At 36.8% G+C, this 16,634-nt stretch overlaps 1 protein-coding gene across 1 annotated transcript in view; it reads right to left on the reverse strand.

Annotated features, from left to right (window-relative positions):
* The window catches only part of LOC124544791 (ATP-dependent RNA helicase DDX55), a 35,699-nt gene extending 31,560 nt beyond the window's left edge, over positions 1 to 4,139 (reverse strand). The window contains exons 1-2 of the mRNA XM_047123473.1: positions 3,944 to 4,139; positions 200 to 307 (exon numbers count right to left, since the gene is read on the reverse strand). Of these exons, the coding sequence (XP_046979429.1) occupies positions 200 to 307; positions 3,944 to 4,039 (204 nt within the window). The 5' untranslated portion in view covers positions 4,040 to 4,139. The remainder of the gene's footprint in view (positions 1 to 199; positions 308 to 3,943) is intronic.
* Positions 4,140 to 16,634: the final 12,495 nt, after the last annotated feature.

The raw sequence follows: 16,634 nt of genomic DNA on the forward strand, positions 1-16,634 counted from the left end.
TCCTAGATGTGAGTCCTCATTACAGTTTAGAGGTCATAATGCGATTCTTTAAATCACATGGAGTGAAATTCTTGTCTAATGTAATTCAATTAACATAACTGAAAAGATACTTGCTGAAATATCTTGAAGTATTGATGATAAATAAAACTACTCACTGCTCACAACTGAGGAGTCAAGTGTAGAGCAAATTTTAACATACCTGAAGCATTTCCAAAAGGGGAACTAGGAATGCCAATGTTTTACCACTTCCAGTGACTGCTTCAGCTGCGACATCCTTATTTTTCAACAGTAATGGAATGCAGGCAGCCTACAAAAAAAAAAGTACATGACAGTAGCAAACATAATATTTGATAACAAACTGAGGCTTACTAATATTCAAAGCCATAACTTTTACCATTGGCTGCCTTCAAAAGATTTATACAAACTAGAAAGGAACTTGACAAGAAGAATCACATAACAGGTAGCAATGAAATGCCCAATGATGGCTCTACTGTTCTTGAACACCATCTTTTCATGCAAAAACACAGTGAGCTGTTTTGTGGAGTTAACAATGTGGCAATCCAAATGGCAGGATATTTTGTGTACCAGGTCTTACATATCATTCGAAGCGAATGCCAAAAGCATTACATCATAAAACCTGTCTAAAAAGAATAAGTGCTCTTCTTTTCTTCTTGCCTGAATGCATAAATGAGTCTGTTTCTGGGGTCAACGGAGGCGTCTGATTCCCACCCGTCGGCTTTGACCCCTGACGTAAGGGTATTGTGGTGTGTGACGTCATGACAGTGTGGAGTTTAATTTATGAGTGTGCTGTGGTTGATGGTGTCCTCTGGTGGTGTGTGTATGGTCCGCATGTTATGTGGTGTATTGGGTTCATTTGGGTGTTGGTGCTTGAAGTGTGCATTTATTGGTCGTGACTGTTATAGAAGAATAGAAATGAGGGTTAAGTTTCTGCAACTTTTTGGGCTTGTGGCAGAGATAGTGAAATGCGGCGTATGCAAGCAGAATATCTGAGTTGGGGGTTTGTTTTGGTTTTGTGTGTGTGTGTGTGTGTGTGTGTGTGTGTGTGTGTGTGTGTGTGTCACTGGGATGGCTGACCTAGTGTGTAATGCTGGAACTTTTTTGTGGGTTTATTGTTCATGTGTTATAATGTTCGGTGGGTTTTTTATGTGTTGTTGGGTCGGTGGTATTTGCTGCATGTGTTGGTGGTAGATGTTTTGGTATCGGTACTTGTGGTTGATTTATGCATCTTAGGGGAAGTACTCGATTTGAATTTTTTTGGGTATCGTCAGTTGTATTTTAAATATATAGGTCATGGGAAGTGACCAATTAAATTTGTGTGTTTTGGTTCATGAGCTGCTGTTGACCTACATAGGTCAAGGGATATGTACGATTCCAATGTGTCGTAGCTATTTGTGTTTTGGTATCCTGAGCTGCTGTTGACCTATATAGGTCAAGGGAAGTGTCCAATTCCAAATTCTTTTTTTTTTCAGTTGTTGGTTTTGTTGTATCGATAGTTGCAGTGTGATTATAATTTTTGGAGTAGTTGCTTTTTATTTTGTAGTATCGACAATTGCCGTTGGGCTATGTAGGTGAAGGGAAGTGACTGATTCCTGTCGATATTGTAATTGTAGCGGAATTTGGGAACTTTGTGGTGTTTTTATGTCGTCGTTTTGTATGGTTTGTGATCGTGGTGTGTGTCTGTATGTTACTATATTTAGTTTGTTCCCACCCAAAAACCCCAAATTTCCCGCGTTTTTTTTTTTTTTTTTTTTTTTTTTTTTTTTAGGGAGATGTGTTTGTTGGGTTTATATGTATTTTCGTGTTTATGTAATGACGTCATACGCGCCATATTGGAGACGTTGAGAATTGTCGTTTCCGCCATATTGGTGACGTCACGGTTCAATGACGGGTGGAATCAGACACTTCTGCAATCCACCGTTTCTTTTACCAGGAGCAATCAAAGCACTTTATGATTTCCTTACTCATGTGTTAAATTACCAGAGCATTAACTCAGATATCATCAAGGCGGGTTGCAACAAAAATTTGCAACCGTTTCTGGAATTTAATTTTTGAATCATTGACTCTATTCTTAATTGATGATGATGCAACAGTAGTTAACTCAAATATAGAACAAGCAATACTGCAAGTAAACAAAGGTGAAAAAAAAACATCAACTGCAGTACAGCACGCACCAGAGTTATTTCTCTTCATTTACAGATTTTCTATCAGCACTAACATCCTCGAAACCCATTCAAACAATGACTAAATTACTAACTAATGTTTAAAAAAAAATTAAGGTTCAAAGGTTTTTCACTCATATCGAGTTTTGATTCTGTAGACATTGTTTACAGAAACAAGTTTATTTTGTGCAAATTGTGTTCCTCATTAAGGAAAACTTGGGTTTTATTAAGTTTGTCATGATTTTCGGGATCGTTTGGAACATTTTGTTTTGAATGCTAGTATGGTTTGGATGTGTCACCAAAGTTCTCGCTTAGAATATAACAAAAAGGGTGGAAATGGGGAGAAGTGTATTAGTTTTTATGGAATTAACCATTGATAAACAATATTTAACTTCAAGGCACTTTGAGATCACCTACTAGTCGTCCAATTTCAGCAGAAGTTTTTTACAGTCTGTTTTTTGTTGACTGGAATAGGACTACGGAACCTAAAAACTTTATCTCTTGGAAAACTACTTGTAGTTAAGGACCACCCCATGCAACATCCAGTTCTTAGGCAATTCTTCAATGGGAGGGGGGCAGTAAAGGTGATAAGGGTTTAATATTCTATCGATGATGAGGTCATTAGAGACAGAGCATATGCTCAGATTGCCTAGGGAAGCAGAGTCCCGTGTGATACTATGCAACTAGATACAGAAGTGAAAGACAGGGAGGCGGCCCAAAGTGTCTCTGAGACAATCCTCATAAATGATAAATTGTCATTCATTATCTATAGTGATTTATTGTCCCGTATACACACAAGCATCCTCCTACTAGTATCCAAAGAAAACAGATTTAATAAGTCATTATTGGGATCCTTACATCACTCAATTACGTGAATTGGTAAAAACACAATGCATTAAAAAGAAACAGAAATATTGGTAGAAAAAAGATAGGTTATCAAGACGTCATTTGCCAGTGAAGGTCATTGGCAGAAGTGGGAATATGGAGTACATTCAGCAAACAAAGTTTGTACTAATGATTGCTCCAAATTTGCTATGTGCACAGAGATTCTCACAAAGACAGAATAACCTGAATAGCAAACTCACAAATAATAATAATAATTTCAGGAACGCAGGAAAATGTAAGTATTCCTCTTCATGCTCTCACTTCTTACATAAGTGGAATAATAAGAACAGGTAATACATGGCACAATGAAAATTCATTTGTGTCATCAAGTAATCCTGATACACTTGGCTCATACGCCTGTTAGGAAACCGGTATTACAAAACTTTAAAGATAAACACATACTCATCTGTTCCCCTCTTTTCTCAGCAAAAACAGTGCAATAAATCTTCTAAAATATTCTGTACATAGTGGAGGTAAGGTAAAACAGACGTGCGACATATCTACACATATTTTCCAAATGGTATACTCTTTAAAGAACTTCGCTGTTCCCTTGTTGACATCTTCACTTGGATTTCAACGAGCGTCGAGAGAGATTATTTTCCCCAATTCGTCAGGATACGCTATATCACGGGGTGTAATTAGATAGTTGTGGGCCACAAAATTAATTATCGCATTGAAGCTTAATTACTTTACATTGTAAAAGCTTTGCTACTAGAGAATAGCGTTTAACTTACGCGCTAGAAAATCAAAATAACAAAAAAATCGAATTCCGTCTTACATAAATACGTAATTTACACGGCTAATTTCAAACACATTACACCACATTAATAAAAAAAAAAGGTTCGCAACACATTTATGATTCACTTTATAATTTGTACCTGCACTGGTGTCATGTATTTAAACCCAAGATCCTTGATTGCTTTCAGAACAGGAGCTGAAAGTCTGACTTCTAACTTTTCCCATGCTGTTTCCATTGTCCGTAATTTTGTTTAAGTCTCACTCAATTCAATAACTTGACGATTGGTGGACTTTGCTACACATGTTTATGTTTACATCACAGTTCACACAGGTGCTTTTTGGTCCAAAGATGTTACAGTTTCAATACTGCCAACCTTTAACATGGCACGATCAACTACAGTCGGTTAATACACCCAACATAAGCGTCACCAGAGCTAGTGGAACAGTGCACTTACAATGTAGTTGTATATGTGAACTCCCAGTTTTTAGTGGCGCAACTTAAGAGGCGCAACTTTTGTTGTGCCACATAAAGTTCAACTTGGTTATACTTTGTTGCGCCACTTTTCTTCCACCACTGCTTCCTGGTGGTAATATTTCGAAACACGATCTTTGTGTCGCAGTTATCGTGGAGCAATTGCTGCTCTATTCCATTCGATTTCAGTGTGATTTCACTTCACTGAAAAAAGCGAAAACAGTGGTCGGCAGGCACACTTCGGCAACTTGTGGAACTACAACAAGGACTGCAGCCTATGTTTGGTTTTCTGCAGCAGTATGTGCGATTGTGTGTGTGTTTGTGGGGGGGGGGGGGTATATTTGCAAACAAATGACGTAACCCACAATCTCATAATCTTATAAGATTTTTGGATGAAAAAATAAATAAACTTAATATATATATATATAACCAAAATATTTGTTCTTTCACGAAATTTATTTTCGGATGAAACATACCGGTTTCGGTTTCCTTGCATTTGACTCTTGCTACAGCTCTAATGCCATAACCTGCTCTATAACATTCGTACCCACCCAAATGATTTCAATTGACGCCATACTGAAAACTGTGCTACTATGTAGAATTTGTAGCGTCCTTCCTTGAACACTAGATCATGGAGTCACTACAGGAAGCCACAAGCTGTGGCTTCACATTAGCTGCATGTGTGAACCTGGCCTATGATTTGCTTGACACATTATGCCCATAAAGATACAGTTCATGCGGTAGTGGCGTGGCGCGGAGGTCCGGCGGGGACTTGGCGCTGTTTTCCATCGCCTTCATGTTAACAAATAGAGCAGTTCACATACAGATGGGGTGGCATCGCTTCAGGCTCCGCACCACGTCCGATTGTCGTCACAATTGGTGCGTCGAAGTGACGTGTGGCAAGATGCTCAGGTGCATGCTGCTGTTTTCATTAATTTGATGTCATCTGATGTTCAATAAAAGAGTTGTTTTATGTAGATAAAGAAAAGCTATATCTGTTTCTATAGATAGTTTGTAGGTAAATCTTACTTTTTGTGTAAATTAAAAACCATTGTTTTGGGATTCGTTCACATTCTGCACTATGCAGGCTTTCTCATTCGATTGTGAAGGTAACTATTTGGCTGATATCACAGCTTGATAGTGGACTGATTTCGTTTTCGTTATTGCCCATAGTTATAAATCAGCTACGAGATTATTGGACTTGGCTGTTATTGGAAACATATGTGACATTACAGGAAATTAAGGAAAACGCGCTACAGTGTCAATGCTTCCATGTCAGCTGTACATATATTTTCAACCTGATTACATGCTGACTAATGATAATATGACCAAAGCACCTTCACTCTGAGGTGCAATCGTATTGTGGTTGACTAGCATAGTGATACTTCAAAAATATGTAAGACACTGGTCATGTTTCAAAAAGTTTTCAATGAAGAATGTAGTCGCTGACTAGTTTACATTTGGTGAGTTTTAGGAGATAGGTTGCCATGTACGAAATATAGTTAACATATGGAAATTGTTTTTGATCATGGAAAGGAGAAAGATACCTCTTTCACTCCTAAGTAAATAAGTGATATACAGGTGAAGTAAAAACGCTGCACTTGGATGTCGGCATGCAATACCTCATCCAGATTCAACAGAAAAGCTTATCTAACAAAATAGATTGGCTGCATTTGAAAATACGTGCTTGAAAAAAATCTGTCATATCATGCAACACACTGGACTGTATAGCAGCACTACCATACCAGCTAAGGTAGGTCAGTGAGTAGACTGCTGGCGTATCAAAACCATTTCGAAGCCTTATCAGGTTCCTTTTTATTTTTTAGATGTCCCTGTCCTAGTTCTTGTCGTTTATAACGAAGAAAATTTTGCTACAAGACATAGCCCATGACATGATAGTGGGATCCATTAACTGGATTCATGTCTTTAGTAACCATGCAGTGCACAACCATAACTGGTCCTATCACGTTCCTGTAGGGCAGCTCCTCGGTGGAGTATAAAATTTTGAATACATCAATATGCTTTTAGTGTTGGGTGCACCCGGTAACCAATCTGCTGCTGCTGCTCGTGTCCAATCTGCTGCTGCTACTCGTGAGTATGCTGTGTGGTCCCCTCAAAGGGGCCATCCTGATTATAACTATAGTTGGAGTCGAACGATGGCAGTCGATTTTAGGCTTGTTTCGTGCACAGACGTCACACTTTCTGTGATAGCCAAGCAGTGTTCAGTAGTATCCTGGGCGTCCTGCTGTGAATTTTATATGCAATGTGAGCACTTTATGCTACTGTAGCGAGTTATTTAGTGAATTTTTATTTCATTTGTTGCGAGTTGTCATGGCTGATGGCGGCAGTGAACGACAAATTCTACACAAGCAAGCGAGAGACATTATTTGCGTACAAGCACTTTCATCAAGGGCGAAGCATGTGTACGTGCATACCATAAGTGCCTCTTGAGAGCGGCAAAATGCAGTCTGCGTTCTTGTGTCGACCTGCACGAACCGCCATCGTTTCTGGATCGGACAATAGTAGTCTTCATTCACAAGTAATGGGCAGATGTCGTCCAAGCACTAGATGTGCTCCACAAACAGAGGACGCAATGGAAACTGTCTACCAGTCACTCCAGTAAATTAACCATGACATTATAAGGCAGTTCCAGATATCTGAAAGACTGGTTGTTGAAGTGTTACACGATAAAGAACGGCATCCATATTATTACAAACTAACTCAACACCTGCGGCCAGAAGACTGCGTTAAGTGAGTAAAGTTTTGGGAATGGCTTTTGCACCAAGTAGAAGATAATGAACATTTTATAAATAATGTGACATGTACTGACAAATCGTCCTTCCTCAACTTCCACAACTTCCATTATTGATCAGAACACAACACCTATGTCCTCCATGAATATGGCTTTCAGTCATGCTTTGGCATAAACCTGTGGGCTGCAATCGTGGAAGATGTGCCCTTGGACCCTTACCTGTTGCCAGACAAGTTGAATGCACTCCTATATCGCACATTTCTTTGCAATACTTTGCCTGACGCATTAGAAAACATACTACTTGGTGTTCGGTTACAGCTACGGTTTCAGCATGATAGTGCACACCACACTTTGGAATGAATGTGGATAACTATTTAAATGAAGCGTTTCCATTGAAATGGATTGGTTGTGGAGATCTAATGTTATGATCTCCACGTTCCCTGGACCTTAATCCACTAGATTTGTATTTTTGGTGACACTTAAAGGAATAAGTTCATAGTACTCCATCCATGATTATATACAACCTAATAGCTTGTGGGCATGCCACTTCAGCGGTTGTGGATGAGGTTGTGTTGCATAGAGTTCAGCAAAGCATGAGCCAGTGAGTGGCGAAGATTTGCAAATGCAAGGTGATCCTTTTCAGCGTCTTCTCTAAAGTGTAAATTATTTGTAGGTATACATACTGGCTCTGTGAAGATAAGCTGCGATGATAAACATACACAATGGAATTTTAGTGCATAGCATGAAGTGCAGTCCAGTGAAGGATACCATTTGTGTTTTTTGTGTCTCATTGGATACAGGCTACGTTACTGTATCCGCCATTATTTTCTATTAGTTTTATTTATGTCATAGACGAAACAAAGTGGTTATTACGTCTGTAAGAAGTTCATGTTATGTCTTAATCTTTAAATAAAAGTAGCAATAACAGAAAGAAATACACAAGATACCGCATTGTGGAGGTGCAAATTGGATACAATTTGATGTTTAACTGAAAAGAAGAAGAAGAAGGAAAAAAAAAACATGTTGAGCGAATTCAGCTTGAACACTGGCAAGTCTGCATATTCTTTCCTCACAGCTTTGCTTCTTCTCATTGGGCTAATGGGACAGCTCAAGCACAGCACAGAGCTAATGCTATCTGTTCTTGACCATGCAGAATACAGTTACAGTATTACCAGGGCCTCGTTTTTAAACCCACTGGTGGTACTAAGTTTTGCTAGATACACTTTTGTCTTGATTTTGTATGAGGAATTGCATGTCGCCAAGTGCAACTATTTTCTGCACCCTGTATGTTGACGTTTGGCCATGATGAGATGTGATGCTCAGCTCTATGCAGAATTGCGGCTCATGTTTCTCATTCATATACGATTTATAAAGTGAGTTACAATCATATTTTTAAGTTAATGTTACACTAAGAATAACTTTCACATTAAAACAGGTGTAGGTAATGCCAGATCCAGTGGCAGAGTTAGCTATGTACTGTGTATGTAAATTTTTCTTGTCTATGCTAACATTTTCATACACAAAACATTCAATAACTATTTTCGTTCACATATAGTTGAATAAATGGTGTGTGTTCCAGTGAGTCATGAATGAGAAATGGAATTTTGTTATTGATATAACTGAAGTATTCTGTGTTCTGTATATTTTATGCTTATCTATTTGCTCACCTATTTTATAGTTATGTATTTAGGCTATTTTGATGCAGACAGTGTATTTGAGGTAAAACATCATTTTGCATATTTTTATAACAGTTATTACACAATTACTTATTTTATTTTTGAAAAAATAGCACTACATTTTTTATTTTCATGGACGAACAGTGTAGTTACAATGTTGTACTGCTGAAACGCTCTGACTTTTCTGTGTTGCTTATTGCATGTCAAAATACATAATGTTTACTGCAATACAAATCTGCACAAGCAGCAGCAGATTAAATGGAAAAATTTAACACTATTTCTGTTGCAATCACACTAAACATGTACAGTCAGCTTTAAAAGTTGAGTCCACAATCAATGCAATTTACCAGACAGACATGCAGATCAGTCATACTTGCTCATCCGTTTTTCAGCTGTGGTGTCCTGTTACATGTCAAGTCAGCCTTTCTACCTGAATTTATTATTGGCAGAATTTTATCACACAAGACAGGGAAAACTATAATGTCTGTTAGTGGGAGAACTTGGCACTAAATCTGGAGTTTACAAAACTACTTGTAATGACTGCCCCAACTATTATGTTGGACAGACAGGTAGACTCATTAAAGTAAGATATAAAGAACACATGCTAGGTAAAAATGGGGAAAACGTGTGCAGTTCCACGTTTGCTGAACATCTATTGCTCTTACAACATACGCCACGTAAACTGGATGATGTAGAATTACTACACGAAGTGAGTGAAGGTTACAAACTGGACCCGTTTCGGGAATTACAAATTTTCAAACACCTATCTCAAAAAATGGATTAATGAACAGGTGCAGCTTAGAAACAAAAATTTTATGGATTGTTTCAAACCCCTTCTTTCTCTGACATAACATAGTGTGGCTGACTAGAAGCTAGTTTTCTTGTCTGTTGACGCTGGTGGAATGCTGCTTTTCTGGCTTGCTGGGATGTTACGTATTTTTGATGGCTGTTGTTCACAGTTTTTGATGTGTGTTTGTGGTTTAAATGATTCTGTTATGTTTTTTATTCATGACGACAGATGGTTTCGATTTACTACAATATTTTGTTTGTATTCGCTGTTATGTATCCTAGCCTTTAATTTGCGCGAGATTCTCGTGCATAACACTAGTGCCCTCTCTCATTGGATATGTTCTTTAGCGTAAGCTTTACCTGCTTGACACTAGGACAGAGGCAAATGGGTATTCATATTTCTATTGTATGCAGGTGTTTTAAATGGTTCAGATATGTTTTATTTTTTAAGACACAGAACATGAAGCAGCATAACCTTTACAATTTTGACGCGCATGAGTATGTATCCTGGGTTTTAATGTTTGCGAGTGTCTTGTGCATACTACAAGTGCCCTCTACCAGTGAATCTGTCTGCCCTAGTGCTTCCACACCCTTTTCGCACTAATTCACAGGATAAGTACTGATAGTATGCCGCCGGGTCAGAGTGGCCGAGCGGTTCTAGGTGTTTCAGTGTGGAACCACGCGACCGCTACGGTCGCAGGTTCCAATTCTGCTGTGGCGTTTGCTGGGTTATTCAGTGGTTTGGTATTTAATTAGTTTGTAAATGGAAATGATAATCTTATTTTATTACATTGAGTAGTTACTAAATAATTTTTCTCCCGGCTAAAGATTTGATCAAGTTGCTAAAGAACTCCAAGTTAACATCGTATTAAAGAGTTGTCTGTAAGTTGTGTAAGTGTTACTAAATCACAGTTCATACGACAGATTCTATACAACTATGGATTATGATGGAAACAGTTATCTTCAGCAAAATGATCACTGAAACCACCGAATATCAGCCGCACACAACACTGACATATGTTGCCTGAAACAATATTCTTCACAACTCGTGCATAATTAATTTCGGCTCCATACACCAGGTAGAAAAGTTTGCTATAACGATTGTGCTATGAGCACTATTTTTAAAGAACCAATCTGATTCGAATTATTCTCATTAAAATGAGTTCGGAACCACTGGTGCACATTTATTTTTACAAATTTATATTACGTTCAGCATTTATGTCTGCAGAGTTGCGTAATTTGAATTTGCCGGTGAGATAATTGTTAAGATGGCGGCAGACAATTGATAGAGACTTTCTATTGTCACAGCAAATAAGATAAGTATTTGAAATGCTTATTAAACTTTACTTTTGTATTGTGCGCTATTTAGACTTCATCAAGCAAACATTTGATTTTTTTTCTAAGGAAAACACAGACAAAAACGCGATACAAATCGCTATCATCAATGGCTGCGCTCCTTGCAGCGGAAAGATATAATTAACACAGATAATGCTTACTGAGAGAGGAATTAAAGTTACAAATAACTATTCACTCATATTTATAATAATAATGAACTCTATTTTCAAGTAATAATTAACAAATAATTACAATTTCTTCACAGACCTCAGTTTGATATGCATCCGCAACTTCCAAAAGCCAACCAACAAAAGGTGAAAACAAAGGAGGACAATCGCAGAACATAAAAGGAATTTACAATTATCATTGTCTTTGTATGATACACATCGATATGTCCAATTACATCATAAAATATCACATAAATAATTAATATTTATCATCGTTTTCACTGTTTTTTCATATGTCAGATAGATAATGTTTATAACTGTTAGAGGCATAATTTCCTCTCATCCCACTGTAGCCAAAAATTTATCACTTGGATGTTACACTGCCTCGGGCATGGATGTGTGTGAAGTCCTTAGGTTCTAGGGGACTGATGACCTCAGATGTTAAGTCCCATAGTGCTCAGAGCCATTTGAACCATTTTTGATAGTATGCCATGTTCACATCGACCATCTCTTCATAAATATGCTGTACCAATGGAGGTGATATTTTGATTTTAGCTACTGACGATGCCTTTGGCACAATTGTTTTATGCACCTCCACTATAGGATGTGATTTTAGTAAGTGACTAAAAGTTGTGCTTGTTAAAGTTTGGTAATTTTTATGGTACTTAAAACTACAAGTGTTTGATTTTTCTTTTATCTCAGTTATGTTGCTAAGGTTTCTGATAATGAAGGTGTCTCCTTGTACAGGTGTAATTTTGCTTCTGATGAAAGTATATTTAGATATATCGAAACTGTGGTGAAGGCGTTCAATAAATCTTTATTCTGGAACTGTTTGGCTGTTTTCATTTACCGTGAAGAACTAATTTTTATACTAATACACTTAATTTTTGTTCACTTTTGTATTTATTGTGTTTTTTTTTTGCATAGAGCCACCAACTAACTGCTTTTACAAATCTCATAGCAATTTTTTATAATTTTTTTCCAACAGAGAGTAGCTACATTTTATATATGTGTAAGTGATTGCTTATACTTACACCTGATATAGTTATCAGTGTAATATACTTAATAAGGCAGCAAAATTGCATGTTACATCACAATTATTATTACATATATTCAAATATTTCAGAACAAAATCAGAAAGATTTAAATCTAATTTAATTTGAAATTAATATTCATTCAAACAGTATAAGCACATCAATAAAGAATGATTTCAGTTTCACTTTGAGTGAGCTTTCTTTGTAACACCTAACAAAGCTTGGCAGTTTGTTATACCATAGTCAGCAATGTGTGGTCTATGGTCCTCTGCTTTTAGTTTAGTTCTTTGTCCAGAGCACCATTCTATCTTTCTTATACTGCAGACATGCATCTCAGAGTATTTGTCTGCTTTGTTTAAATGTGTCACAAAAAATAATTAATTTGAAAAGATATAAGAAGTAATTAGTGTAACAAAAGCGTGAAGCTTGTTCGAATGGTAGAACTCCTTCTTTCTTACAATGTTTTCGCATTTTTTTCTGAGTCATCAGTCTTTTGACTGGTTTGTTGTGACCTTCCACAAATTCCTCCCCTGTGCTAACCTTTTCATCTCAGAGTAGCACTTATGACCTACTTTGTCAATTATTTCCTGGATTTATTCCAATCTCTTTCTCTCTCTATAGTTTTTACCCTCATACAGTTGCATCTAATAACACTGAAATCATTCCATGATATCTCAACTGATGCCCTGTCATCCTGTCCCTTCTTCTTGTCAGTGTTTTCCATATATGTCTTTCCTTGCTGATTCTCCCATGAACCTACTCATTCCTTACCTTATCAGTCGACCTATTTTTCAACATTCTTCAATTGCACCACATCTCATGCATCCACGCTACCTGCAAGAATAATATACAGAAAAGTGGACAAGAAAATTCAGGATGTGTTAGATGACCACCAGTTTCACTCCAGGAAAGATGAAGGCAACAGAAAGGTAATTCTGAGGTTTTGGTTGATAATGGAAACAAGACTAAAGAAAAATCTAGACACGTTCATAGGACTGATCGACCTGGAAAAAGCGTTCGACAGTATCAAATTGTGAAAGGTGTTCGAAATACTGAGAAAAAAATAGGACTATGCTATAGGGAAAGTGGATAACATACAATATGTGGAAGAGACAAGATGGAACAATAAGATTAGAAGACCAAGAACAAAGTGCTCCTATAACAAGTAAGGCAGAAATGTAGTCTTTTGCCCATACTATTCAATCTATACATCGGAGAAGCAATGACAGAAATAAAAGGAAGGTTCAAGAGTGGAATTAAAATTTAAGGAGAGAAGATATCAGCGTTAAAGTTTGCTGATGACACTGCTATCCTCAGTGAGAGTGAAGATGAATTACAGGATCTACTGAATGGATGAATGGTTTAATAAGTAGTCTGTGGATTGAGAGCAAATCGAAAAAGAGATTAAAGGAATGAGAATTAGCAGATATGTGAACAACAAGAATTTTAACATTAGGATTGGTGACCACGAAGCAGATGAAGTTAAGGAATTCTGCCACGTAGGCAGTGAAATAATTCATGGTGGAGGGCAAAGAGGACATTAAAAGCAGACTACCACAGGCTGAAAAGGGTATTCCCAGCCAAGAGAAGTCTATTAGTATCAAACATATGCCTTAATTTGAGCAATAAATTTCTGAGAATGTACATCTGGAGCACAGAATTGTCTGGTAGTGAAACATGGACCGTGGTAAAACTGGAAAACATGAGAATTGAAATATATGTCCTTAATGCAGTAATTCCCATTGCCTTCTGCATCCTCATGCTGTTGATCATTGCTGATTCTTCTGCCCTTGGGGGCAGTTTCACTCCCCAAGGACAAGATAGAGCCCTCAAACTCTATCCGCTCCTCTGCCGTCTTTGATAAGGCTGTAGGCAGTATGATGGTGACTTCTTATGCCAAAAGTGTTTGGCTGCCATAGCTGATGACTTTTATTCAAAATTTAAGCAGTGGTGAGGTTCTAATCCGAGATTGAGGATGTTTTGATTGCTACCTGTCTTCACAGCATATAATAAAATATATTATTATATAATAAATACCTTATTATACAATAAAATATATTCTCAACAACAAAACCTCGTAGTGGGCAATAGCCATACTGGCTCACTGGCTGATGTTTTTATTAATGGAGTAGAACTAATTTTTTATTAAGTTTCTGCACTTTAAAAATAAAATTATGTGCTATTACTGACTCACTAGCTGCTATATTTTATTAATACGATGTAAATAAATTTTTAATTAAATCTTCAAAGTTGATTTAACTTCTGAAATTGAGAATAATAATTCTACAATATATTTGTATCTATCAGACAGACAAAAAGTATATTAAGACTTAAACATATTAAACAAATAACTAGTAAATAGATGGACAGAGAACTACAACATACGACTATATAATAAAAGAAAAAGGAACAACACAAGCATCCAGGAATGCTAGTGACAATAAAGAACAACTAGAACTTTGTTTGGATTTTATATAACGGATTGAGTTCTCAACAAATAGAGAAGAAATTTAAGGAGGCAACATTGAGATATAGCTTTCAAATGAACTTCAAATTGGGCTTAAGATGGACAACAAATATAATCAGTTTTGAAATCATATGCCTACAAAATGAATTTCAGAAACTGTTAAATTTTATTTTGGCCAGAAAGGCGAAGAAAAATGGCTGCTGAAGGTCTTAGATGAAGTAGGAGTCGATGGATGCAAGAAACATCATCCCAGTAAAATTGAGATGAATCCAAAGGAAATGCTTATCTTCCTGGATATAGCAGGATATTTTAATCAAAGCATACTTTGTCTTTCTTGCCCAGTTTCTTATAACTCTAACTGCATGCTACCCACATCTTTGTCAATCACTTAGGCGTGCAGCATTCTCTGATACCAGCAATGCCGGATTTTATGGCGCCTTATTGGCTTTGTTAGCATGTACACATTATGTCCAGAGATTCTTTTGATGGTTGGTATGCTGCTTCCAAAGCATTTTATGATATACTATATGTGTTGTAAAGACATCTAAGCCACCTGGTAATTTAAAATTCTAGGCAGTATTTTATCACAGGCCTAAAATATTGTCCTTGCTTTTTTAATATCAATACAAGATATATTTACTCACATGGAATTTCACTATTCATGTCAATGTTGTTGTAATATACAGAGGTAAACTGTGCATGCAAGGGTCATCTGGCAGCCAAGGTTCTTCAGTTACTTGTGCTGCAAATGCAAGCACAGCATACAGGCAGTGACCTTCACTAGGGATCAATTCTGTTTCATTATTTTTATAGCTACTGATGGCACCTACCTTAACGGGATATTGTATGTCCTATGTCGTCAATGTTAAATAACCGAATTTTGTAACCCATTATCTTGGAAACTTTTTTGGACACCATTTTACAATTTTCCATAATTATTGAATGCACCTTTCTAGATACACTGAACTAGAATTATTACTAAAACTGTATTGTGGAGCATGTTATCATTTTTTTCGAACACTCAACTTTTTGACAGAATTTTGTGAATAAATGAACATAAATCCACGCAGTATATTTCAATTATTCGAGTTCCATATGTGTTGAATCTCACACTTGGCATGCTGTGAAAATTTCATGTCTCTACCAGCAGTACTTTTTTAGAAAATGGGTCATTTACTGCAAAATTGTAGTTAAGAGATATTGAGATTTAAACCTTTTTATTACAAATTCCTATACAGATTTACATTTCTGCGTCTTTTATGCGCTAGTATTGCCCTGGCCCATAGTATGTGTTTTCTTCAGTGTCACAACAGCCCAGTGCTTGCCTCCTCCTTTTGATTCTTGCTTCTTTTGTCATTTGCTGAGAAGCTAACTCAGCTTCACGTACACGAAGCTCACCCAGTTCCTGCAGCCCTTTGAGTGTGTTCCGTTGAAATCTTACCCCTAACTTCTCCAGGACCTTAAGTCTTTCATAGTTCCCACCATTAAAAGTTATTACAGCATCAGACATATTCGATAAAGAAAGTGGTCCTCACAGCTCTTTTCATCTTCTATGAATTGTCACAATTATCTCTAATGGCCTTCCCATAATATTCATGTAATTCATCAATTACTTTTTCCATTAGTCTTCCAGCATTTCCAGCTGAAACCATTTTTGATGAAAGTATATCTCCAGAACACTATAAGAACTACATTTGAAAGTAGGTTATCCTACATTTTATGTCTTGAATGTATGGACTGTTTTACCATACATTCAGTAGGCACAAACCAAAGCAATTCACAGCCTTCTAGACGGTGTAGTTCCCAAGATATGATTGCTCAACTGTGGCAGTATATGCGTAGCTGCGAAATTTGACGGTCACATGTCAAGATTCAAAATATTATTTGAAAGTCTCACAATTGTCTGATTTTAATACATTACATACCAAAATGCTCAGGAAAGTCCAAAGTCCATTATGGAGTGGAAAACAGAAAATGTCAAATTTCAACGAATTTGATGTACTAAACTTTTTTGTTTTGTGAAAGAGATTAAAATGATAGGGGTGTTACCTTTTAGGTGCTTCTTATATAAATTAAATACATTCTTTTTACAGCAGTGTAATGCTCTCTCTTAAATTTGTAATTTTTTTTGTCTTTTTC

This window comes from Schistocerca americana, chromosome 8 (assembly GCF_021461395.2).
Source record: "Schistocerca americana isolate TAMUIC-IGC-003095 chromosome 8, iqSchAmer2.1, whole genome shotgun sequence".
Classification (NCBI taxonomy): Eukaryota; Metazoa; Arthropoda; class Insecta; order Orthoptera; family Acrididae; genus Schistocerca; species Schistocerca americana.